General features: G+C 41.3%; 1 protein-coding gene across 1 annotated transcript in view; it reads left to right on the forward strand.

The window, feature by feature from the left end:
- Positions 1–292: 292 nt before the first annotated feature.
- Positions 293–26,432, forward strand: part of LOC122748298 (vomeronasal type-2 receptor 26-like) — a 30,490-nt gene continuing 4,350 nt past the window's right edge. Inside the window, exons 1-7 of the mRNA XM_043993961.1 lie at positions 293–297; positions 3,859–4,150; positions 7,947–8,774; positions 13,100–13,327; positions 17,082–17,205; positions 19,198–20,074; positions 25,991–26,112. Of these exons, the coding sequence (XP_043849896.1) occupies positions 293–297; positions 3,859–4,150; positions 7,947–8,774; positions 13,100–13,327; positions 17,082–17,205; positions 19,198–20,074; positions 25,991–26,112 (2,476 nt within the window). The remainder of the gene's footprint in view (positions 298–3,858; positions 4,151–7,946; positions 8,775–13,099; positions 13,328–17,081; positions 17,206–19,197; positions 20,075–25,990; positions 26,113–26,432) is intronic.

A 26,432-nucleotide genomic window follows, 5' to 3' on the forward strand; every position in this document is an offset into this window, starting at 1 on the left:
AGTTGCCAGGGGCTCTGTTTTCTCAAGCACCCCACTTCCAATATACACACATATAGTCTGCAGATAGGGGAGTACAGTTGGCCTGGAGATGATTCTCTGTCCTCTGCTTTTCCTCATTCTGTGCCCTCTGCCTGTCTCCACTTGCACAGAGCCCATGGATGGGGGGCTGAAGGTAACAGCCCAGAAACAAGAGAGGATGGGGGATGTGCTGATTGGAGGTTCTTTTCCCATCATTCCAATAAACTTCTCTTTTGCTGGTGACTTCACTTCCCCGCCTGCTAGAGGGAAGTCCATGGGGTGAGTATGAATGATAGAACATAAGTGCTTGGGACTTGAAAAATTACCAAAACACAGGGTGAGTTGTATCAAGGCTCTGAGTACATTAAGAGTTTCTGTCCCATAGGTTGATTGTATTTGTACCTAGAAGGACTTGGGGAATCAGGTCATCATTTTACAGATGAGGAAACTGAGCATTCAAAGGAACATCATGGGGCTCAGGGGTTGAACTTGACCTGCTAGTCTTCGGAAGATAAAAATGGGAACACTTGAGGTTTGGGGGAGGGGTAGGTGTAAAAGAGGCATAATGTGTTTCAGATTCAGAAAGCACTTCCTCATAATTAGAGTTGTCCAGAAGAGGAATGGGTGTCTTCAAAAAGCCAAGAGGTTTTCTATCAAGGGCTGGATGCTAACTTGTTGGGTAGCATATAAAGCAGATTCTTCTCCAAGTTCAGATGGGATGATATTCCCAGTAAGAGGTGGCATTATATATGGTGGAAAGATCCATGAATCAGAGCACATTGGTTCAAATCTCACCTCTGCCACTTACTATCTATGTGACATCCTGGGAATAGCTCCACCTCTCTGGGCCTTAGTTCATCAGCAAAATGAGAGGGTGGAACTCAAGGGCTCTCAAGCCTTGTCTTGTCCAGATCATGGATGATGCTTATGAACTCAGAGATTCACAGGATTCTGTGATATCACTTGACCATCACAGCCAAGTGAGGGAAGTAATGCCAGACTTGCTAGATTCAATTATACAGATGAAGCAGAGAGAGAAGTGACCTGTCTATAGAAAACTGCATACCCAGGAATTTTATCCAGGTACCCAATTTCAGGCCCAGTACTCTCACCATTCTACCATTGCTTTTCCCGTGAACACATTCAGAATTTTTGTCCCATCCTAGAAGGGGATCTCATTCAATCTAATACCCACTTTGCCCTCAAAGTTGAAAACACGTGAGCCCTTCCTTGAGGTAGGAGTGGGGGAGAAAGGGAGACACTGGCCCTCAAGAGAAGGGCATGTGGAGGGCAGCTAGGTGGCGCAGTGGATAAAGCACTGGCCCTGGATTCAGGAGGACCTGGGTTCAAATCCAGCCTCAGACACTTGACACTTACTAGCTGTGTGACCCTGGGCAAGTCACTTAACCCCCATTGCCCTGCAAAAAAAAAAAAAAAAGAGAGAGAGAGAGAAGGGCATGTAGAATGTGGAGGTCTTATTCAGAGTCAATCATTTTCTCAACAGGACAATTTCATTTACCAATTTAGAGATTTTTGAAAACAAAAAGAAATAAGGTTAAGTTTGGTATGACCTCTTTTTGATGAAACCAAACTCTCTCTCTTCCTAATTGTCTGTCTATCAATGTCTCTGTCTGTCTGTCTGTCCAGCAGAATTTCCTTTCTCTAGCCTTGATGAACTCTATTCTCTCTCCACAATTCCTCAACTCTCTACCTCCATATCAGAGCATGAGTATCATAAAAGACCACTGAGATCATGCAGTCAGATCCATCCCCCTTTGTTAATCAAATGAATTAGGGGATGAACAGGAAGCCTCCAGAATTATGATCCAACCAACACTTCTGAGATGCCCAGAAGTGGCCAACGCAAACAGTCTTAGTGTGAGATGTAAAGGGGAGAGTCAGGGACCTGGAGCCATCAGAGACCTCAGTCCATCTCTCATTCCACACACTGACCAGTTGTGTGAACAAAGGCTAGTCACCATCCCTCTCTAACCCTCTACTTCCCCATCTCTAATATGGGTATCTAATCATGTCTCCCTCACAGAGTTCTTATAGAGAGCATATCATATAAAATATGCTGTGTGTTTATCCAAGCTTACAATGCTATAGAAATGGAGTGGAGTGGGGGAGACAGGTTGAAATCATGGATAGTGTACTCGACTTACAGTCAGTAAGATCTGGATTCACAACCTGCCTCATATACTTGCTGGTTGGATGAAGGGGTGGGACTCCAGGATCTAGCATCACTTTCCATTCTCAATCTATGATAACTATGAGATCCTATGTCCCACCACCACCACCCCATCACCTCTACCTCATGTACTTAATCATAGAACCTATAGGGAATATAAAGAGGTGTTCAATGAATTGGGAAGGCACATCACTCATGACATCCCCTTAGAAGGAAAGTAAAAGTTCAGATTGAATTGGAAGGAGATACTGGTTATTAATTGATAAAATACCAGACAGATACAAATTATCTAGCTTTCTAGCTCCATATTCTGTCCAGGCAGAAACCAGCAATAGAGGGAAAACCTGGGTTTTGAAAGTCAATCAGCTGTAGGTGACTGATTTTCCCTTTCCTCCACCCATCCATGTAAATAATAGTCACCATTATTTCTATATCTGTTATCCCTACCAAACCCCACCAAAAAAATGAATCATTAGGTTCTTGAGCTCCCAACCTGTGTTCCATGCATCTGTGTTAGTGTAATGGTGTGGACAGACCAATAGAATCCGGTCCTTATATTGTTCCCAGATATCCCTGCTTCTTTTGAGTCCAAGCAACCACAGAGAATCTTGGAATGAGCCTGCTTCCTTGGGATTATGACTCTGGAGCATGTACTGGGTGAAGACAAAGAGCCCCCTAGTTGACTGCTGAAGGCTTAAGACCTGCTGAAACTCTATGGGTTTGCCCCAATCTCTTCCCCCTCCAGCCTTCTGCTTCTACTGAAGCAGCCCAAAGTAGGCCGGCCTACCCCCAGCCACAAAAGAAAGAAAACAACAAAAGGGCCCATTTCTTATTTGCTGTACCCATAGGGAGTAGCTCAGTCAACCCAGAGGTCTCCTGCCCTCAGCAGCCAATTAGGGGCCTGTGCTATCACATAGTACAAACCCCTGAATCATCCCTGCAAGAAATGGGCTCATCCCAACCTTCCAGGGGGGTGCTTGGACTAGAATCAGACAGGAAATATTTGAGCATGCTTCAAGAAATGGCCCTCATAGGGGGCAGCGAGATGGGACAGTGGATAAAGTACAGGCCTTGGATTCAGGAGGATCTGAGTTCAAATCCGTCCTCAGACATTTGACACTTACTAGCTGTGTGACCCTGGGCAAGTCACTTAACCCTCATTTCCCCACAAAAAAAAAAAAGAAAAGGATTGGCCCTCATAGACTCCTGCAGTCTGTTATACTAGTATCTTTGGTGCTGCTGAGCCCAGGATTTCATTGTGCTAAATGGATGTAGAATAGGTTTGTTGACCTGAATTGTTGAAGCTGGTGATAGTGGATGGGAAAGGAACAGAAAGTGGAAAGTTTGGGGAAGGAGGATAGCAGAGGAAAGCCAGTGTCAGTTCTGACACTTGGAAGTTGTGTCTTCCTGGGCAAGCCCTTCTTCTTTCTGAGTTTTAGTTTCTTCATCTGTAAAATGGGAATGATGAACACTGGACTAATCATTTAAATCATAAGGTTGTGAGGAGAGTCAATTATCAGCCTTAAAACATAGAAGGGGGAGTGTTATTTCTATGTTTGGAAATGATCACTACTGGTTAAATCACTGTGGAATGGGGGATGAGAGATAAGAGGACATTTTCACTACCATTATTTGTCATCCATACCCAGCTTTTCATCCTGGGGTTACGCAGCCTCCCAGGGTTTTGTCTTTGCCATTGAGGAGATCAACAGAGATGTCTACCTGCTCCCCAACCTCACCCTGGGATTCTCCATCTGGGACTCTGGGGACTCTATTGCTGGGGCTTTCCTGGGAACCATGGACTTCCTGACTGGGCAGGGGAAGCCTGTCCCCAATTATAGCTGCAGAGCCCGCCCTCCTCCGACTGCCCTCATCGGGGAACTTCGTTCTGCTCTCTCTATGCCTTTGGCTAGATGGTTGGGACTTTATAAATTCCCCCAGGTGAGTAACTGCAGAGCCCTTTCCTCTTCTCTGATAACCTTCTATCATTTGCCCAGTATTCTAGCTCTGGTCATATTACCTATGGCCCATCAGTGGCCTCAGTGAATGGAGAAGTCCCGTACACCAAAGTTACCTTAATAACAGATTCTACTGAGGTTTATTGGTTCTTTTTCTCTCATGTATATATCATCGTCATTTCCCAATATTGTTGACTTATTGACCCCTCCCTTATAATATTAAATGAAACAGTTAAGCAAATTTAGTGAGCACAGTCATTCCTTCTGACACTGTATGCAATGACTCATACCTGCAGTCACCCACTTTTCAACTAGATAAAATTTTTATATTGCATTCTTTTAAAAAAGTGTTTTCTTTAAAATATCCATATGAGTTGGGTTGTGGATGTATTTTTATACTCATTTTACCAAAGAAAGAATATAATAGGCAATAAGCAATAGGGTATCAGTGGAAAGAACTACATCTAGAGTCTGAGAACCTGAGACCACTCACATGTTACCTTTGTGATTCTGCACAAGTCACCCCACCTTGATAGACCTTCTCCTTCTCATCTTTAAAGGGGTGACGTTGACCAAGATGTCTTATGGGTACTCTGCCATGTTTCAATCTATCACACAGAACACATATGATTTGTCTTTGATCTCATAGCTTAAATACGTGTCACAGCTGGGATCCTAGAGAATCATGGATACTCAGAACTTTGAGGAGACCTTAGAACAGGAATTTGTCAGATCTTAGTCTTTAATGATCAACAAAAGCAACAACTTCATCCTTGGGGAGATACGACTTTCTATGACTGTAGCTCACGTATTTTCACTTGGGTGTTTCCCATGAAGAACGTAGAATCTGAGGGTCACTGAGGTTCCATGATTTTCCCATAGTCCCTCAAATAGGTAGGAAATCTCACATCTGGGATTTATTCCCAAGTCACTGGACTATAAATCGAGGATTATTGTACTCGACCAGGGTGCCTAAAATTTTCTATATTCTACATTTTTTATTCAAAGAATACAACAGTTCTTTCAGATATCAGAGGATTATGAAATAGCAGGTAGGACTACAGAGAATTATAGTGTAGAAAAAGGGGCTGGGGTTGGTCCCCATGCAGGGAGGTTGGGTGTAGGCACACAAACCATAGGTAATAGAGTAAAAGCTACCCAGTGAGGAATATAGGGGCATACTTGGAGCACAGAGAATAATCCGGGTTATCCAGGGTGGAATGTGTGTAAGGGTATAGTATGAAATAATACAGAATGACCCCAAACAAAAAAATGGATGTCTTAGAAGAGGCTGAGTTCCCCATTCCCTCAGATATGCCAGCAGAGACTGACTGAGTGCTTTACAAAGATATCATAGAAGGGACAGCTGGGTGGTGCAGTGGATAAAGCTCCAGGCCTGTATTCAGGAAGACCTGAGTTCAAATCTGCCCTCGGACACTTGACACTTACTAGCTGTGTGACCCTGGGTAAGTCACTTAACCCTCATTGTCCCGCAAAAAACAAAACCAAACAACAACAACAACAAAAACAGCAGCAGCAGAAGCAACAACAACAACAACAAAACCCAAAGATGTCATGGAAGGGATTCCTGCTTTCATATGGGTTTGACTAAGTGCTCTCTTCAGTCCTTTCAACTCTACATTTCTGGGATTCTATGAATCGAATTGAATTCTTTCCTTCCAAAGAACTCTACCAATGTAATTACCGTGACTATTATTGTTGTAATTATAGGCTTGAGAGCTTAGCTTTTCTATTTGGAAAAATTGACGGATTTTGTGTCATAGCATTCAAACTCCCAAATGCTTACTTACTTTGTAGACAAATAATCACAATATTCATCTGAAAGAAGAAAGGTCAAGGAACTCAAGGAAAACAAAGGAAAGAGCAGAAAAAGAAGAAGCTTGCAATCTAGATGTAGAGTTCTGACATAAAGTTGTTCATAGCCATGTTATTCTTGATTGAATTTAAAAAATACAAGATTCTAAAGCAAAGAGATATGTAAACAAGGCCCAGAAGCAATCAACATTAGTGACATCATATTAGAAAAAGTGAAGAACATTAATTACTAGGCTAAGAAAAAAGGTAGGGCATGGAAGAAGCATTAATATAGCACCTCCTATGTGCCAGGCACTATGCTATGCATTTTAGCAAATATGTCCTCATTTGATGTGGTTACAATGCTGGGAGGTTCTTATATTACCCCAATTTTATCTCATGGTATAATTTATAACATCATAGCTTTTGGGGGGAGGCAATGAGGGTTAATTGGCTTTCCCAGGATCATACAACTAGTAAGTGTCAAGTGTCTGAGTCCCGATTTGAAATCAGATCCTCCTGAATCCAGGGCCAGTCCTTTATCCACTGCACCATCTAGCTGCCCAGCATCATAACTTTAAAACCAGAAAGACATATGTTTCAGCCTCATTTCTAAGTAATACTGACTCTGTGACCCTGAGCAAACTGCTTAAACTTCTCAATGCTCATGTTAGTGTTATATAATCTTTAAAATTATATATTGGGCAGCTAGGTGGCGCAGTGGATAGAGCACCAGCCCTGGATTCAGGAGGACCTGAGTTCAAATTTGACCTGAGACACTTAACAATTACTAGCTGTGTGACCCTGGGCAAGTCACTTAACCCCAATTGCCTCACCAAAATAATAAGAATAAGAATAAGAATAAGAATAAGAATAAAAATAAGATTATATAATGAAGAAAAGGTGTGGGAATGCAAAGGGGTGGGGCAGTTAAGGGAATTTCCTCACTGATCAAATCTAAATGTTAGTGAAATTATAGATCAAGTATTAATTATATACTCATTTGTTATTGGGAGTCTTCCACTTGGGAGGGAAGGGAGTTTGTGGATAAGAATAGAGATGGAAAAAAAGAGAAAGGAAGGAAGAAAGGAAGAGAATCAGGGAAGAAGGGAGGGAGGCAGCAAGGGAGAAATGAAGACTGAAAGACAGAAAGAAAAAAGAAAGAGAGAGACCAGAGAGAGAGAGAGGAAGAAAGGAAGGAAGGGAGGGAGGAAAGAAAGAAGGAAGGAAAAGAAGGAGGGACAAAGGAAAGAGGGAAATAGGGAGAAGAAGAGAGAAAGAAAAAGAAAGAAAGAAAGGAAGGGAGGAAGAAAGAGAGGAAGAAAGAAGAGAAAGAGCAAGAAAAGGCAAGAATGAGAAGGAAAAAGATTAAAATGGACAGAAATTAGAATAGTCATTAAGAGATGACACTGGGGGCAATTTGTTATTATCAAGATAAATATTAATGTTATTAAAATGTTATATAATGCAAGTTTATGTTCTCATATGCTATTTTTTTTTATTCTCTTTGTATATTAAAAAGTTCATGCCTGTCGGCAGCTAAGTGGTACAGTGCATAAAGCACCAGCCTTGGATTCAGGAGGATTTGCGTTCAAATCCGGTCTCAGATACTTGACACTAGCTGTGTGACCCTGGGCAAGTCACTTAAACATCATTTCTCCTCAAAAATAAACCAATTAAAAAAATAAAGTAAACCATTCATGCTTGTTGCTATTTGTTACATTTAGAATAGACATGTAAGTAGGTAGATAGATGATTCAGAGATATAGAGATAGATAGAGCTTAACTTTCCATGGGAGGGGTCAAACAATTGAGAATGCTTACTGAAATGCTAGACAGGATAGAAAATATTTACTCCTATTAAATGTTGATCAATTGACACTTATGTAAAGCAGAATATTTCTTGGACTTCTCTCTTCCTGGGAAGTGTTATTTCATCCCTAGGAAATGTGTTTTCCTTCCAGATCAGCTATGGATCCAGTATTATCAGTTTGAGTGACAAGACCAACTTTCCCTCATTTTTAAGGACAGTTCCCAATGACAAAGCTTGGGTGCAAAGTACTGCCATCTTGCTGAACCACTTTGGATGGATTTGGGTAGGAATTGTTTTTCATGATGATGATTTTGGGCATGAAGGGAGTTCCCTGATGACTGATGAGCTGGAGAAATTTGGCATCTGCTGGGAATTCCTCATTGATATTCCTACTTTTCAGTTTCCAGAGAGGTTCCATCAGGTCCTATTTATGTTTCAAAAATCAACAGCCAAAGTTATCATTGCAATTCTAAGTAGTTGGACCTTCATTAACTTTTTAGATTTCTTCTCATTAAGTGATATTTCTGGGAAAATATGGATAAGAAGCGATGTCCAATGGGATGAGAAGATGGGGCACAACCTAGATGTTCCTCAAATTATCAGCATTTCTTCGCCTCAACCAACAGCTCAAGGGTTCCCCAAATTCGTCAGCCATATGGATCCAAATCGGGCATCAGAGGACGTCTTTCTAAAAATCTTTTGGGAAAATGTCTTTAACTGTACCTGGCAGGACCAGAACCCTATATCCCTGGGGAATAGAAGAGAGACTGGAAGAGAGCAATTTTGCACAGGATCGGAGCACCTACAAGACAAATATGGCACTGCACTCAATGTGGAGAAACTTAGTATAAAGTACGATGCCTACAAAGCAGTGTACAGTATAGCCCATGCACTCCAGGACCTGAGCTCCTGTGAAGTAGGAAAAGGGCCCATTGGAAACAGGATGTGTCCAGATGTTAATACTGTAAGACCCTGGCAGGTGAGAAAGCTCAAGTAAGATGCATAGGTAGAGAAACACACATATGTATATATTATAACTATTTATTTGTAACCATTTGAGATGGGAGGAAAACTGACTGTAACTCCACTGACTCTTGAGAGCAAAGCACAGACGTGACTATGAGGACAAATCTCGGAGAGAAACCTACCATATTGAATAAAAGATATAAATAAGGAAAGGTCTTGACAGGCTGGAAGGTTGGGGTGACTAGTATGATTCAATATAATAGGCACATATAAAAATTATTTTTCATGGGCTCCAAAAATCAACTACATTAAGTACTAGATGGAGAAGAATAGCTGGATGTTATTTAAGGTGAAAATGATGGAAGGAAAAATGTCCTAACAATTAGAGCTATTCTAAAATAGAATGTAGAAGGTTCCCGTTTTCTGTAAGTCTTCAAAATTGGCTATATGACCCCTTATCTGGTATACTGTATCCATGATTCAACTGAGGTATGTTGTTGTGGCTGTTGATGTTGGGTGGAATAGTTGTGCTCAACTCCTCATGAACCCATTTGGGGTTTTCTTGACAAAGTTAATGAAGTGTTTTGTTGTTTCCAGCTCATTTTACAGATGAGGAAACTGAGGCAAACCAGGTTGAGTGACTTGTTCAAGGTCCCACAGCTAGTATATGAATGAGGCTGGATTTGAACTCAGGTTCTCTTGACTCCAAGGCCAGCACCCTATCCACTGCACCACCTTGCTGCCCCTTCTTGAGGTATGGGTTTGATCCAATTGTCATTGAGGTCCTTCTCAAGTCAGAAATTCTATGAAACTGACTTTGTGACATCAGAGTTTCTTTGGACCAAAAACTTTTCCTGAGAATTTCTGTTTATCTATCCATTTCCTTATTGTCCAAACCTAGGGTTTCACTTGAGTATGAACCTTGCATGAAGGAAATGGTTTTCACCAATCAACAAGATGACATCCATTACGAAAAGGTATTTACCCAGAAGGTACAACACAGACAGTGATTACCAGACATTCCCCCCAAATTTGATCCCTCCTCCTCTTACATACACAAAGTTCTTGAGGAAGTTAGATTCCAACTTTAAGTAAGAGATAATGAGGAAAGCATGGAAAACAAGTAGGGTAGAGGAGTAATCAAAACTTTTGGCTCTAGTCCATTTTTTCCTTCTGCGGACTCATAAGATTCCACTTTGGATGTATCCCTCTTCTGAGGATTTGGGTCTTTCTGGAGCCTATAAGCAGCACTTCTCTACCTCACAGGAGGTCGTTATCCCTGAAGCCCTGAAGCCATGGCTACTCTTGGGTGACTTGTCATTCCAGATCTTTCTGCTGATGCTTTCCCTGTCATCTACTTCTGCTCTCACTTCCAGTGGCTGTTGGGTCCTCTGATAGCTATTCCATCCATTAAACATTCTCACCATCAAAACCCGATCAATTCTATCTCTGGATATTCAGTGGCCTGTGATAGGAGAAGAGAAAATAGAAAAGACAGAGGTACCATGTGTTCATTAATGCAGAGTAGCTGGTGAGATGATGATGTTTACAGACCTTTACAATAGTTCTTGCCTAACTTGTGGGAAGAAAAAGAGAGAAGAAGGTTATGACTTCCATATATTAACCAAACTGAGGCTCCAAAAGTAATTATTAATGCTTCTCTTAGGCAATTAGAAGTCTATTTGTCATTACACAGTACCAACCTCTCCTATGTTTGAGAACAGTACTTTCTACATGGTCACTTACAAAGATTAAAGCATATTTTTGCGTGTGGGGGGGGCAATAAGGGTTAAGTGAATTGCCCGGGGTCACACAGCTAGTAAGTGTCAAATATCTGAGGCCTGATTTGAACTTGGATCTTTCTGAATCCAGGGCTTCTGCTTTAGCCACTGTGCCACCTTGCTGCCCCAATTAGGGTATATTCTAAGGACTGGGCTGTCATGGTGAAGTCCAGAGATTGTAATTGTATAAGCTTCAGCAAGAGACTTCACCATTCCAAGTCTCATATTTCTTACTTATCAAATGATAGTTGAACTAGATGACCTACTGAAAAAAGCAACAAGTTACTGTCTAGCTGTAACATTCTTTAAAATTATATTTTTAAAAAGAGTGTTTTAAAGGCATATTGAAGGAAGGAGGAAGACTGCAGAAAGTGAAGAGTCATCTGGGGTTCATAGACTTATTACAACAGCCAAGAAAGACAGGGTAAGAATATTGAAAATTTACTTTGCTTCATTTCCTCTGCCAAAGAGAATTATTTTTGTATCAGATGGACAGATAAAAAGAATACTCACCAGGGAGTCAGAAGCTAATAGAATTGCATTAGCTATCCTCATTGATTTCATCAACATTCCTTAAGGAATCATAAGTTTGGGTTCTCAGCCACTGTCTCTGGATTTCTTTCTTTTTTTTTTTTTTTGGTGTGACAATGAGGGTTAAGTGACTTCCCCATGGTCACACAGCTAGAAAGTGTCAAGTGTCTGAGTCCACATTTGAACTTAGGTCCTCCTGATTCCAAGGTTGGTGCTTTATCCACTGTATCACCTAGCTGCCCCATCTTTGGAATTTTAAGCTGGGAGAAATACAAAGGGAAGGGATAAGAGTAAAGTGATCAATTAGATGGTAAAGGGAAAGGAGAAATAGACTTTCTAATAGTGAACATGTATATAGTGCTTTAAAGTTTTCATTTCTAGCAGATCTCTAGAATATATTATTTCCAATGTTTAGTGAAAAAGAAGTTAAAACGTAAAAGTCAGAGAGATTCTTTAAGGACACACCATGTTAGACTAATTTCACTTCTGTATTTGAGAATATTACATGCCAGGTAGAGAGGCAACATGGAATATTTGATAGAGTTAGTCTTTGAGTTGGCAAAACATGAGTTCAAGTTCACCTTCTGACACTTACTAGTTATATGAGACTGGACAAGTCATTAAGTCCCCTAATGCTTTTAGCTAAAACTATCAAAAATTATAAATTGGTGGGAAAGGGCGTTACTTCATTTGGGAGGTTTCTATACCAATGACTGCATAGGCTCCATTCTTCTGTTTATTACATATCTGGCAAAATAAATAAATAAAGGCGGAGATACTATAGTTTAGTTGGTTTTAGTGACACATTTGATAAGTTACCATACTATTCTTATAGAAAACCTTGGGGCACATAGGTGGCACAGTGGATAGAATGCTGGCTATAGAAGGGGCGGCTAGGTGGCGCAGTGGATAGAGCACCGGTCCTGGAGTCAGGAGTACCTGAGTTCAAATCCGGCCTCAGACACTTAACACTTACTAGCCGTGTGACCCTGGGCAAGTCACTTAACCCCAATTGCCTCACTAAAAAAAAAAAAAAAAAAAAAGAATGCTGGCTGTAGAGTCAGGAGGATCTGAGTTCAAATTCAACCTCAGACACTTACTAGCTGTGTGTGACCCTGGGCAAGTCACTTAAGCCTAGTTGCCTTAAACATCTGAGGTCATCACCAGTCTTCCTGATGATATAGCTTGCCACTGGACCCAGTTGGCTCTGTTGAAGAGAGTGAGGTTAGTGACTTTGCAAATACTTTCCTCACTTAACTCCAACTCATTGCAAGTCATGACATCAGTTATGGTCCTCTTTGAGAATAAAAGACAAACAACAACATTAATAACAATAGACAAGGTGGAGGGATCTGGAGTACAGGATAGTATAATTAGTTGGATTTAAAGCTAGTTGAAGAGATAATCCCAATGGTTAGTAATTAAAGGTTCATGGCCACTTGGTATATATTTTATTTCCCATTGTTCTGTTTTTATTGTTCTGTTTCTATTATGTACCATTAATTTCCTTATTGATTTCCTGCTAAGATGGGAAACAAACAAACAGCAACAATTATATACAGGATCCAAGAGTGCTTGTTTTCTGTGTTGAACACCTCCATTATTCCAAGGTCACATTAAGTAGGGCATGGACAGGATGTACCTGGTTTCTGATTGGAAAATAGCAAAACCCACATGACCCTTGGTAAGTCAGCACTATCCTGAAGAATGAGACATAATTAATGGATATATGTACACTGATTCTCTAAAATAGTTACTTGCTTAATACTTAGAATTTGTATCTAAAAACCGCCAGACTGAGGGTGGAACTCCCTAAGATGTAGTTTGTTTTGCTGGACAGGGTTGAGTAAGAGGCTATAATTTTGAGCCACGGCAGAAGTTGAATTGAATTGTTGAAGGATCCAGTCTTTGCATTTCACCAGAGAATTAATACCACCTTTGCACAAGAGGTCCTTAATAGGTGGTGGTTGTAAAATGGAGTGGAATTCAAGGCAAGCCCATTATTCTCGATTTCTCCTGTCTCTAGCTCCTTCAATACATCAGGAAGGTACATTTCCAGACTCCTCAGAAAAGTGAGGTTTTTTTCGATGCCAATGGAGATCTTCCTTCTGGGTATGGAATTAGGAATGTGCAGAAGAATTCCGAAGGCTTCTTTGACCTGGTCAATGTTGGCTATGTGGACTCTACAGCCCCACGTGGAAAAGAAATTATTGTCAATGTCAGTGCTATCCAGTGGAAAGGAGGAAAGACCCAAGTGAGTCACAGTAGTAAGTTGGGGGAGGGGAGGTAAGGGGGGGAATGACTAACTTATGGGATACCATTGGTTTTCTCTGAGTCTTATCTCTATAAAATAGAGAAATGAATTCTTAGACAATCTCCCTCACAGAGCTATTTCTGGAAAGTGATTTCTAATCTGTTTCTATAGAGAGACTTTCTGTCAAATTTAATTATATAAATACAAGTGAGATGGCTAATGAGTATTTAAATCACCTGGATTTGATTAAGCTGCCATATCATCCAAATGAATTTTATGAGACCTTGGATTAATAGGAGCAAAAAGCCCTTTTGGCTAAACTTCAACTAAGTCCCCATTCACCATCTTCTTTCCCCAAGAGAGTAAATAGATCTTATTGCTCTCCTTCTCAAATATCTAGGCATTCTTAACTTTGGTAAAACCCTTCCTGTTTTCACATAATGTAATCATAGAATCTGCTTTTAGTTGGACTGCTAAACTGATTTGTATAGTTTAACTGATTTATGTTTGTAATATTTTCTTTAGCTTGATTTGTAGCATGCTAATGAAACAGAGGTTACCCTGTAACCAGTGAGGGGAAAATAAAAGGTTTAAATACTGTTACAAAAAGGGAAACCTTTGGGAACTTTGCCTTTGAAAAGTTCTCCACATGTCACACTTGCTTGTTATCGGGATGAAATAAATCTATGCTTAGTTTTCCTCCCAATTCTCTGATCTGGTTTTCCATGAGGTGCTTACTTCCTGTAGGATAGGAAGAGATAGCCTTCTCTGATCTGTCTATGTGAGTTTCTGGTTTTGTTTATTTTGTAGGAGGATAGGGACAAAAACTACATTTAATTTTTGAACAGTGATAAGTGATAATTACCATTTCTATAATTATAATGTCAAAAGTCAGTCTAGTTAGATGGACAAGGTATATCTTGCTGCTCCTGAAAACTAGACAATGCCATATAAAGTAATGAGGACATCAGCAGGGAATGTTGTATAGTTGAAGTGAATTCAAAGGAAACCTGAGGGCAATTCTAGCAACATGGGGAAAGGCACAAAAACATTTGAGCCCATGGAATATTAAATACAGTCAACTGAGAGAACTGTATTAGGAGTCAACTAAAGTACACAAGGGAGGCTGGGAGGACCTCAGGAGTCAAAGAAAATATCATGTTTGAGTATCTTAGAATACTAGAATTCCAGAGTTCTAACGAACCTCATCATGCATTTAATTCAGTCCCATACATTTTTTTAATTTCACTACAACAAAATATATTTTAATTCAACCATTTCTTGAAGACATACAATGAACATTTTCTTAACATTAAGTTCAAATTTACCTCTTTTCATCATTTCTTAAAGGTATTAATATGAATGTGTGGATCACCTGGATTTGATGGAGGTGCCTTATTTTCCAAAGGTATTTTTTATGAAACCCTGAATTAATAGGAGCAAAATGTCCTTAACTCCAAACTGAACCCAGAGAGCTGACAGATAAAAGTCCCTACCTGGTGACTTCTTTTCCCTCAGGATACTAATTCTCTATCTTATGGGGACATCTGGGTGTCCTCATCCTAGCCAAACTCTTTTTGGAATCCTGTAATATTGTCATGATGCTTCTGTATTTCTTCCATATTGAAATTCTTAAACTGAGTTTGCTTCTGGGTTGATTTTTGTATCATACTATTGAAACTGACAATGCCCTGTAACCAGTGCATGGAAAAAAAAAAAAAACAACTCAAAAAGAGGGAGTCTCTGATCTCCTTTTGGAAGGGTTCTCTACATGATCATGAGTTCTTTATTCTTGGGATAAAATAAATTGGTATTATGTTTTCCTGTCTGTCTCTGCTCTGGGTTTTTCATGTAGGAGACATTATATTCTCTGATCTGGTTTTGCTCTATAGGAGACATGTCTTAGTTTATTATTATTAATTTTTGTGGGAGATATTATAAATTGATTTCTCTGATCTAGTTATAGGAGACAGGCAGATGAAACTATATATTTAATCTTCTACAAAGGTCCATGTCCTAAGACCAAAGAATGAAGTCTGAATCCTGTTCCACTTTATATCCCTTTAAGTTTTATAAGAATAGCTCTTGGGGCAGCTAGGTGGCGTAGTGGATAAAGCACAGGCCTTGAATTCAGGAGGACCTGAGTTCAAATCCGACCTCAGACACTTGACAATTACTAGCTGTGTGACTTGGGGCAAGTCACGTAACCCCAACTACCTTACCAAAAAGAAAAAGAAGAAGAAGAAGAAGAAGAAGAAGAAGAAGAAGAAGAAGAAGGAGAAGAAGAAGAAGAAGAATAGCTCTCATGTCTCCTATGAGTCTTCCCTTCTCCATGCTAAATACTTCTACTTCACTCAAGTGATCTTCAGATGGCTAGGACTCATGGTTCTTCTCCATCTGTTAAGCTCAACTGCACATTTTTATGGCAAAACTGCAGCTCCCCAAAATTGGTATGTCTCCCTGATTTTCTTCTCTGTCTTTTTTTTTTTATGTGCCCCTGTATAATGTGTTAATACTCTGATCTGTATAAGAAAGTGATCCAAATTGTAACATGGCATGATAAAAGACAATGGATTTGGAGACTTGGGAGGTCTGGGTTGATTCCCAGTCCCTCTGTCTCTTATACTCAATAAGTATGTGACCATAGGGTTACTTCACAGCTCCAGGATTGAGAGGAAGAAGAAGAAGAAGAAGGAGGAGGAGGAGGAGGAGGAGGAGGAGGAGAAGAAAAGGAAGACGGAAGGAAGGAAGGAAGGAAGGAAGGAAGGAAGGAAGGAAGGAAGGAAGGAAGGAAGGAATAAAAAGAAAGAAAGAGAGAGAGAGAGGAAAGTCAGCGCTGGTAGTATGGCTTGGGTATAAAAGAAAAGTGACATCATGGACCTGGAACTGTTAACGATAAGGGAAAAGTTAACCAATCAGAATCCCAAGTCTTAAAATTGGAACCTTGGCATGCTTTGGAAATGGCAAAAAAATGACAATGATTTTTAAGTCTCATTGTTTCATCAGGAATATCTGTATTAGAAGTTAAAGTCCAATGATAAAGAAACAAGTAAACACATAATTATAAATAGAAAATCAATAAATATAATTAGTGCCAAATAATTTGATGCAAGTTTCAGAGTGAGGCCACCAGGAGATAGAAAAATCAGAAAACATATCCATAAGGTAGCATTTGAGCTTCACCTTGAATAAGAAAAAGGAAAGAATCATGTCTAGGTTTTTTTTTCCTCCAGAAAAAAACATTTATTTAACATGAAAAAAGGAGGAAATAAACCAAAGAGGCAAAGGTGAGGATGGAGTACATACCAAAGCCCAGTGCAAAGGCATGAAGATAGGAAATGGAATAACACAAATAAAGACCACAGAGAAGGCAAATCTGGCTTTGTGGGACGGAGAACAATGTCCACTGAGGCTAGAGAGATAGTCTGGGACCAGATGGTGATGGTCTTTAAAGGCTAAACACAGGAAGTTAGATTTAACTTAGAGGCAATTGGGAAACCCTGGAGTTTATCTTTATTTTATTTATTTTTAGAGGGGAATGGCATGATGAGGTCCATGTCTGGTAGAGTCACACAATGGACATATTCCATGTATCTGTTCCACAGGCTGTAGACTAGCCTTCCCAACCAGTTGGCTCGGGTAACTCATAGGTGTATCTCTCTTTAGCCATTGAGCCACAGAGAAAGATGCAGAATGGCACTTCCCTGAGTAGGGAGTGTGGTTCTAGTCACGTGTCTGCTCTGGTTCCTGCCAGGTTCCTCAATCAGTCTGCAGTGAGAGTTGCCTTCCAGGGTCCATCCAGGTGTCTGCAAAGCGATGGTTGCACTGCTGCTTTGATTGTGAGCCCTGCCCAGAGGGACAGTTTGCAGACCATACAGGTGAGAGCACATTGTTGGCAGAACGACTGTCTTTGGCCCAGGCCATTCTCCATCCTTTAGTGAGCTTTAGGCCCCAACAGGGAAACTATAATCAAAATAAGGAACAAAAATGAAATGGATGTAGAGCTTTGGGGTGTGGTTTCTACTCTGTTTAGATATGGCTCTTCATATACACATGCTGACTGTGTAAACCTAAAAAAGCCACCGTACCTCTTAGTGACCCAGATAACTAAGACAATAGGTTGTAGATTAATCATCTGTCTACATTGGGCAAAGGAGTTTACACACTGGGAGCTCTCTAGACTAATGAAATAAAATAAGAGAAGGAAAAGAGGAAGGAGTAGAGGAAGAGAAGAATGGGGGGAAAGGAAGAGAGGAAGGAGGAGGGGAAGGATTCAGTATTATGAGGATTTCATGAACACAAATTCACCTTTTTCAAATGCAGAAGGCAGCCGCTCCACACTTTAGGAAATCTTTTGTTTTCCAGACCTCAATATAAAATAACAGGAACTGGTGGCTCTATCCACTGCAGCACCACCTAGCTGCCCCTCCCCATCCTTCTTTAACACAGGCTTTAATTTCTGCCAGGAGGCAGAAGTTCAGCCCCTCTGCTCTTCTGAAAGACAAGGGGTACTGGGCTAGAATGACATCTCTCTATTCCCTTAAATGACAGTGAAATTAAATATTACCCGATAGGAGGTGATCTCCAGATTTGAGTTAAGTGTCTGAACACTGTTCATTATTGGGGAGAAGCAAGACCCCAGGTTTTATACCCAAGACTTGGCCCCCTTCTCACCAAATACCAGTTCCACAATGAATACACATAGTAAATAACAAAGACACCCATTTATTTATGTCAGTAGCAAAACAGAAATCCGAGAACATAGATAGATAGGAGAATATCTACCAAAGAAGATAGAATGAAGGCACTCTCTCATTTGGAGGGAGACAGAGAGAGACAGAGAGAGACAAAGAGACAGAGAGAGACACTGAGACAGAGAGAGAGTCCTAGAGTTGTGCCACTGGCTGGGGACATGATGGAGACCACTAGCTCAGCCTCTCCCCAGAATCTTTTCTATCAGCTACTAGAGGAAGGATTAGCCACATCTATCTTCTCTCTCAAAGCTGGAAGCCAGAAGTGCCTAAATTAAATGGAGAACCTGAAGCAAACTCAAAGAAACTTGAAGAAAGTGAAGAGACTCTGATGAAAGGGATGAGGGCTCCTCCAGATTTTAATCCTCACTGCTCTCACCAGCGCTGTCTTGTCCCTTATGCAAACCAGGGTCACTGATCTCCACTGATGAGGACAGAATCCCAATCCCACAGACTTTGGGACTCAGATTACATATACAGACATACACACACAGAGCAAAGCTGCTCCCATCTGCATTGGGAGAAGGAACACTTGTTTTACACACATATATGTACACATAGACATGTACGTATTTGCATAAATTTATAAAATATTTTAAAGATATATACATATACACATGCACAAACATAAATACACACGTGTGTGTGTGTGTATATATATATATATATTTAAAATAATGTTTGTTGAGTAAACTTGATTTGAACAACTTGACTCCAGTCCAGGGGCTACCAAGATAGGAAAGAGCACTGAATGCCTCCTCTACAGGCACGCAGCTTAGTATGGTGGGAAAGATATTGGAGATGAAATAGTGAGACAAGTTAAATCCCAGCTCCTATGCTTTCCATGTGTGTGACTGACCTCTGTGGACCTCAGTTACCTCATCCATAAAATGGATTTGTCATGGAAGGCCTCTAATATTCTCTCAACTATCAGTCTATGGTCTCATGATCTTTCTCCCTAGAAAAGCTGAAGAAAATAATAGTGGTCATGTGATCCTCCTAAAAGTTTGTTATGATCAGTAGCAGTGGGGCTAGGACCTGTTCCCATGACCTGAGCATTCAGAAATGGGACCTACATGGGAGTAAGGCAGGGAGTGATCACTGGTTCTGCCCCCACAGATATGCAGCAATGTGCAGAGTGCCCAGAGGACCAATATCCCAACACACACAGAGATGGCTGCCTCCCCAAAGTCCTGACTTTCCTGGGCTATGAAGAACCTCTGGGGATGACTCTGTCTTGTTTAGCCCTTGCCCTCTCTCTCCTCACAGTCATCATTTTCTTGATTTTTGTGAAACACCGAGACACCCCCATAGTCAAATCCAACAACAGAGCTCTCAGCTATACTCTGCTTATCTCCCTCACCTTCTGCTTCCTCTGCTCCTTGCTCTTCATTGGCCGCCCAACCACAGCCAGCTGCCTCCTCAGACAGATGACTTTTGGAATCACCTTCACAGTGGCCATCTCTTCTGTTTTAGCCAAAACCATCATTGTGGTTCTGGCCTTCAAAGCTACAAGGCCAGGAAGCTGGCTCAAGAGGTGGGCAAGTACACGAGTGTCCAGTGCTGTTGTCCTCATCTGCTGCCTCATCCAAGTGACCCTCTGTGTTATCTGGATAGCCACATCTCCCCCATTCCTAGATGTAGTCACTGACTTTGAGCCTGGCCACATCCTCATTCTTTGTAATGAGGGCTCCATGACCACCTTTTACTGTGTCCTGGGCTACATGGGATTCCTGGCCCTGGGGAGCTTCACGGTGGCTTTCTTGGCTAGGAACCTGCCTGACACCTTCAATGAAGCCAAACTTATCACCTTCAGCATGTTGGTGTTCTGTAGTGTCTGGGTCTCCTTCCTCCCTGCCTACCAAAGCACCAAGGGAAAGGCCATGGTGGCTGTGGAGATATTTGCCATCTTGGCCTCCAGTGCTGGCTTGCTGGTCTGCATCTTCATCCCCAAGTGCTATGTGATTCTATGGAGGCCACATCAGAACACCCTGGAGTGGTCCAAGGGCCACCCTCATTCCCGGGGAGCAGTTTCACCTTAAAACGATGTCTCTTTGAGCAGAACCAGAAGAACATTGTACACAGTATCATCAACATTGAGTGTTGATCTACTGTGATGGACTATATTCTTCTCACCAATGCAATGATACAGAAGAGTTCCAGGGAACTCATGATAGAAGAGGATCTCCAAATCCAAGAAAAAAAAAAAACAACTGTGGAGTATAGATGCTGAATGAACCATACAATTTCTTTTGTTTTTGGTGCTGTTGTTTTTTCTATTTTGAGGTTTTTCATCATTGCTCTGATTTTTCTCTTATAACATGACTAATGCAGGAATAGGATTAATGTTATTATGTAAATATATATATATATATATATATATATATATATATATATATATATATATATATATATATATATATATATAACCTATATCAGATTACCTGCTGTCTAGGGGAGGGGGGAGGGAGGGAGAAAAATCTGAAATTGGAAAGCTTGTATAAACAAAAGTTGAGAATTATCTTTACATGTAATGGAAAAATAAATAAATAAGTAGATAGATAGATGGATAGATAGATAAATAAATGAATGAATGAATGAATGAATGAATGAATAGATAGATAAATGAATCAATCAATCAATCAATAAAAAATAAATAAAAAAAAACAGACTATGTCTCTTCAATCTCCCTATTCTGTTTTGGTAAGGCCTCAGGATCCCAGAAACAATGACCTTCACATGGCTAAAAGAGAGAAGGACTCAGAATCCTATCTTCTTTGGTTTATAAGTATTGATTGATGTGACAAAGAGCAAAATCCAGAACTAAAATAATTTAGAAAGATATTTACTAAGTCATCTGGCAGAAGGTATAGCCAAAAAAGGGGTGGCCTACTCTGCCTGAGCCTCTCTAAGTTACATCATAATATGACCCCATATAAATAGGGTTCAAACAAAGGTACAAGAAAGTAGTAGCTCACTGGCCAGCACAGAGGTAGTTTCCATATAAGACACATGGATTGCTTGAGATACATAGCTGGGGAAAACAACTCACATTAATCTTTGGATCTGAAAGATTTCTTGTAAGGTAACCTAGGTTTTGAGTTTAGCATTAAACAAATCTGATTTTTTTTTTTTGGTGAGGCAATTAGGGTTAAGTGACTTGCCCAGGGTCACACAGCTAGTAAGTGTCAAGGGCCTGAGGTTGGATTTGAACTCAGGTCCTCCTGAATCCAGGGCTGGTGCTCTATCCACTGTGCTGGACAAATTTGATTTTTAAGCAACAGGTCTGGCTTCTCAGCTGTGTGGGGTAGGTTAAAAAAAAAAAAGGTTTCTAAAAATTCCAAAAATGTGTGGGGCTAGGTCAAAACAATATAGTTTTTTCACAGTATCATGTTTTGGGCTAAGCTGCAAGAAGCCTGAGGTTTCTAGAAGAAAGAACAAAACATTGAGTAATGATGACTATGTCATACCAGTGACACCAGTGTCATTAGAATCAGAGGATTCAGAGTTGGAAGGGACATAAAATGTTTTCTTGTCCAACACTTTCACTTTTCATATGAAAAAAACAAGACCCAGAGAGGTTCATTGTCTTACCCAACATCACACAGGTAAGTAGCAGAAGTGGAATTTTAAGAGGCAAATGTGCAGAAGGCAAGAGATTAGGAATGATGAGAAGCCAAGTAGAAATCCTGTCTCATTACTTACAATCTACCTGAGCTTAGCACAGGAGAGCAGTGTCCCTACAGTACAAGAGGCAAAGGAACATGGATATCACATATGAATACACAGAAGAGTTCAAAGGGTCCGACCAGCCAATCAGATTCCCCAGAACCACAGTCCTCAGCCATGAAGAAGCCTCACTTACCCCACTGCCTTCGTCTTTCCAACTCAGTCTGATCTATGGCCAAAGAAGAAAAGCCAACTCAGGGTCTAATTTCAGCCCAGAGGCATCAGTTCCCCCACAGTTAGGAAAGAGGTAGGTGCCCTCCTTGCTGCTGGTCATCTGCAGCAGGTGCTGACTTCTGCTCCCACAGCTCAGCTGCCCTGACTCTGATTGTGTGAAAGAGGTCTGAGCACGAACTCTTCTCATCTGTGTTGCATCTTTTTTGGGGTTTGGCAGGGGGCAGGGGAAAGCCACTGCTGTCAATGAATGTCATGTTTGAACTCCATGCTTTTTCAACTTTTGAACTCCAATTACACTGTGAGTTTAAGGAGGGCAGACTGCTTTTGATTTTCCTTGTGTTCCCTATGTTTATTCCAGTGTCTAGAACACAGTTGGTCCTTGATAAATGTTCATTGACTGACTGAAGCTTCCACAGCAGCATTTAGTGTTTGGGGATCCTGGCTGATACCCCAGCTCTGCTATTTACCAGCATGCAATCTGATTCAATTCAGCAAATATTGGTCATCTCTGTAAATGCTCACTCTGTTATAACTAAATCCTAATATTGTTCTGAATGATCCTACTTACCCATACTGCCCACGTGAACCACAGAAGGGCCCCGTACATTTTTGTGAGATCTGCCTAATCTAACCTGCCATCCCAAAGCTCTGTTGGGGTCTCTGAAGATAGGACCTGGGGAACCTTTCTGTATCCTTGCCCAGGGATGGTCCCCTGCTGCTGCTGCTTCATCCTCTACCACTCAGTCACCTCAGTTTCTGTCCTGGGGGCCAAAGTTCTACTGAGACAGTGATGCCAGAATTTCTGCTTAAAGAGATCTGAGCAGAGTGAATGACTCTGACCAACCCCACTTCAATGAAGGAGGGAAATAAAACAGGGACCCAGCAGATAGGAGGGACAAAAGAAAGCACATAAACGTAACAATCCTGATAGATTTGGATAGGGAGAAATAGAATGCTCACTATAAGGGTAAAAAAAACCAAACAAAATAAAAACTATTGTGAAATCATTCAACCCATTTGGAATGCACCTATCATCTAATCAATCCTCCATAAAAACCATGTTCAGTTGGGGCGGCTAGGTGGTTCAGTGGATAGAGCACCGGCCCTGGATTCAGGAGTACCTGAGTTCAAATCCGGCCTCAGACACTTGACACTTACTAGCTGTGTGACCCTGGGCAAGTCACTTAACCCCCATTGCCCCGTAATAAAAACCAAAACAACAACAAAAAAAAAAACCATGTTCAGTTATTCAATTGTTTTTCACCTGTGTCCAACTCTTTATGCCCCCATTTGGGGTTTTCTTGACAGAAATATTGGAGTGGTTTCTAAGGGATTTAAATGGGCAAGCCCACACCCAAAACAGCTGTTATGTAGGGTTGGGGGGGGGGGCTATAGTGGGTCTGATCAATTTCACCTGGATGTCACTTAACCTCAATCTACTACTTCTCTTATTTACTTTTAGTTTCATGGACCCCAGAGTAATCCAGGGTTGTTTGTGATCATTTATTTTGACATAATGAAGTTATAATAGCTTCTAATTAGCTTGTGTTCTACCCCCTCCAATGAATTAAATCAATTATTTAATGAACTGGTGAAAACTTTTTCCAATGGGAAATACGGCGGGGAGAGACTTGGAACTGGTTTGGGGGCTAGCTTACCCAAAGAATTGGAGGCTCATCAGGCAATGAGGGTTAAGTGACTTACTTGCCCAGGGTCACAGAGCTAGTAAATGTCAAGTGTCCAAGGTTGGATTTGAATTCAGGTCCTCCTGAATCCAGGGTCAGTGCTTTATTTACTGAGCCACCTACCTGCCCCCATCATCACAAATCTTGCAAAATAAAAATAGATTTTTTATTTATTTATTTTTTTTTTAGTGAGGCAATTGGGGTTAAGTGACTTGCCCAGGGTCACACAGCCAGTAAGTGTTAAGTGTCTGAGGTCAGATTTGAACTCAGGTACTCCTGAGTCCATGGCTGGTGCTCTATCCACTGCGCCACCTAGCTGCCCCAATAAAAGTAGATTTATTAGGAGAGGAATATATGGCAGGGGGACAAATCACTTTGGTGACTGTCCAGCTGGAGTAAGAGAAGACCAGGTCTTTTGTATCTGTTATGGGAGTATTATGTATCCTGGTTACCCCAGAAGTTGTCTGGGGAGGTCAAGGAACTTTTTTCCTTGAAATCCCAAGAGTTTTCTCTTGAGATCAAGGAACCTTCTCCTTGAAAGTAAAGCAAAGGACAGACACACCCAGAGAGATAAGCAGCACCTGATGGGACTAAGCCAACTCCAAGACCACCACCCTGCATTCCAGTAGTCCTCACCAACTCAGTGAGGTAATCCTGTTAGGCCTGGTTGCACCAGGAGAGGACAGAGCAACTGCCCCCACCAGGAGACTGTTGAAACTCAACAGGAAAAGAAACAAACCCAAACCATAACTCATTATCTTTCCCCTTAAAGCCTCCCCCTCCCCTTACCTTCCCTGTTACGGTCAAGGGCACCACCCTCCTTCCATCCCTAAGGCTTACACCCAGGAGTCATCCTGGATTCCTCAAGATCTCCCCCCACCCCAAATCCAAGCTGTGACCAAGGCCTGTCGATTTCACCTTTGCAACATCTCCTGAATAAGCCCCCTTCTCTCCTCTGACATGACCCCACCCTGGTGCAGAGCCTCAACACCTCATGCCTGAATTATTGGAATGGTCTGGTTGGGGGTATTGCAGGGGCAGGGGGAGAGTCCTGTCTTCCTAGAGTTTCTCCCCACTCTAGCCAATGCTCCATTCAGCTAAGTGATCTTCGAATGAAGGCCTGACCATGCTGTCTCTCCATTCGGTGAACTTTGCCTGTCCCTTTCAGGATCCAGTGTAAAATCCTCTCATTGGAGTTCAAAGCCCTTCATTACCTATCTCTCTCCCATCCTTCCAGGCTTCTTACACCTTACCGTTGTCATTTCCCCTTCATTCTATTGACACAAGTTCCCTTGTTGTACCACAAACAGGACACTTCATCTCCCAACTCCCAGAATTTTTACTATCCATCACACTTGGAATATGGACAACCAGGTGGTACAGTGGATAAAGCCAAGAAGACCTCAGTTCAAAATTTGGCCTCAGAATAGGTATGTGACCCTGGGCAAGTCGAAGCACCCTTTTTGCCTCACTTTCCTCATCTGTAAAATGAGCTGGAGAAGGAAATGGCAAATCACTCCAATATCTCTGCCAAGAAAACCCTAAATGAAGTCAAAAAGAGTAAGACAGGACTGAATTAAAAAAACAACAAAACAACACATGACTGGAATGTTTTACCTCCCCATCTCTGCCTTCTTGCATTCCTAGCCTCCTTCAAGTTCCATTTTTTGTTAATGGAGTTGGCAAAGGATGGTCAAAGGCCAAATCTGGCTCACTGCTTATTTTTTTTACAGGTCCATAAGCTAAGAATGGTTTTAAAATTTTTAAATGAAAACTATAATGAAGACCTGAGTTCAAATCTAATCTCAGAAACTTAATAGATGTCTGACCCTGAGCAAGTAACCTACCCCCATTGTCCCCTCAAAAAAAAATACCTTCCTTCTGTTTTGGGGGAAATGGGGTGGGGGGTTTGGGAAATGGGTAGGGGTTTGGGGAAGGGATGGAGTATGGGTTTGGGGTTCTTAGGGGAAAATAGGGTAGGGAGTTTGTGTAGGGGTAGGGGTTTGGGGTCCTTAGGAATTCCTCTTTAAAGAATTACACCCTCTTGTACACTATATAAGACAAAAGCAATAGAATAAGATAGTAGTTTATTTAGAGGAAGAGGAAGGGAAGGGAAACTAAGAGAGAAATTGTTCTTCTCATGGGGAGAAAGGCATGGCAGAGAGCATGGCTCTGAGATACCAATCTCCTCAAGCAGGAGACAGGTAGATACTTTTATAGAGGACTGATGGGGGTGATCATCTGACTGTGGAAAATTCCCCTATTGATGGAGGACCATCCCCTACTGGTGGTGGCTGGAGGAGTTGGGTCGGGGGTGGCTGTAGATCTATCAAGCCATCTCACTCCTCAGGACAGAAAGTCAGCAGCCACACAAAATCTTATCTCCCCAGGGGTGGAGGAGACTTGAATGAAGATTGGGGTCCCGGAGCTAACTCAGTCCGATCTGGTTCCACTTATCTCTTTAGGTGTGTCTATCCTTTGGTTTAGTTTCTCAAGGAGAAGGTTCTTTGATGTGCCCCAAAGAACTTCTGGGGTGCTCTGGGCCCATAACACTTCCATTAGTTATTTCTTATCTATCTTGTCTATAGCTTATTTGTACATTGTTGTTTGTTGTCTTCCCCATTAGACTATTTGAGAGCAAGAACTTTGCCCTTCTTTGTGTCCCCTGGTCAATTCTATGGATACACTGTGCTTACCACAGTGCTTGGTGCATAGTAGATTTGACAAGTAGTTTAAAAGATGCTTCTGGTTTCAACTAGCAAGCCA

The sequence above is a fragment of the Dromiciops gliroides genome, chromosome 3 (genome assembly GCF_019393635.1).
Source record: "Dromiciops gliroides isolate mDroGli1 chromosome 3, mDroGli1.pri, whole genome shotgun sequence".
Lineage (NCBI taxonomy): Eukaryota > Metazoa > Chordata > Mammalia > Microbiotheria > Microbiotheriidae > Dromiciops > Dromiciops gliroides.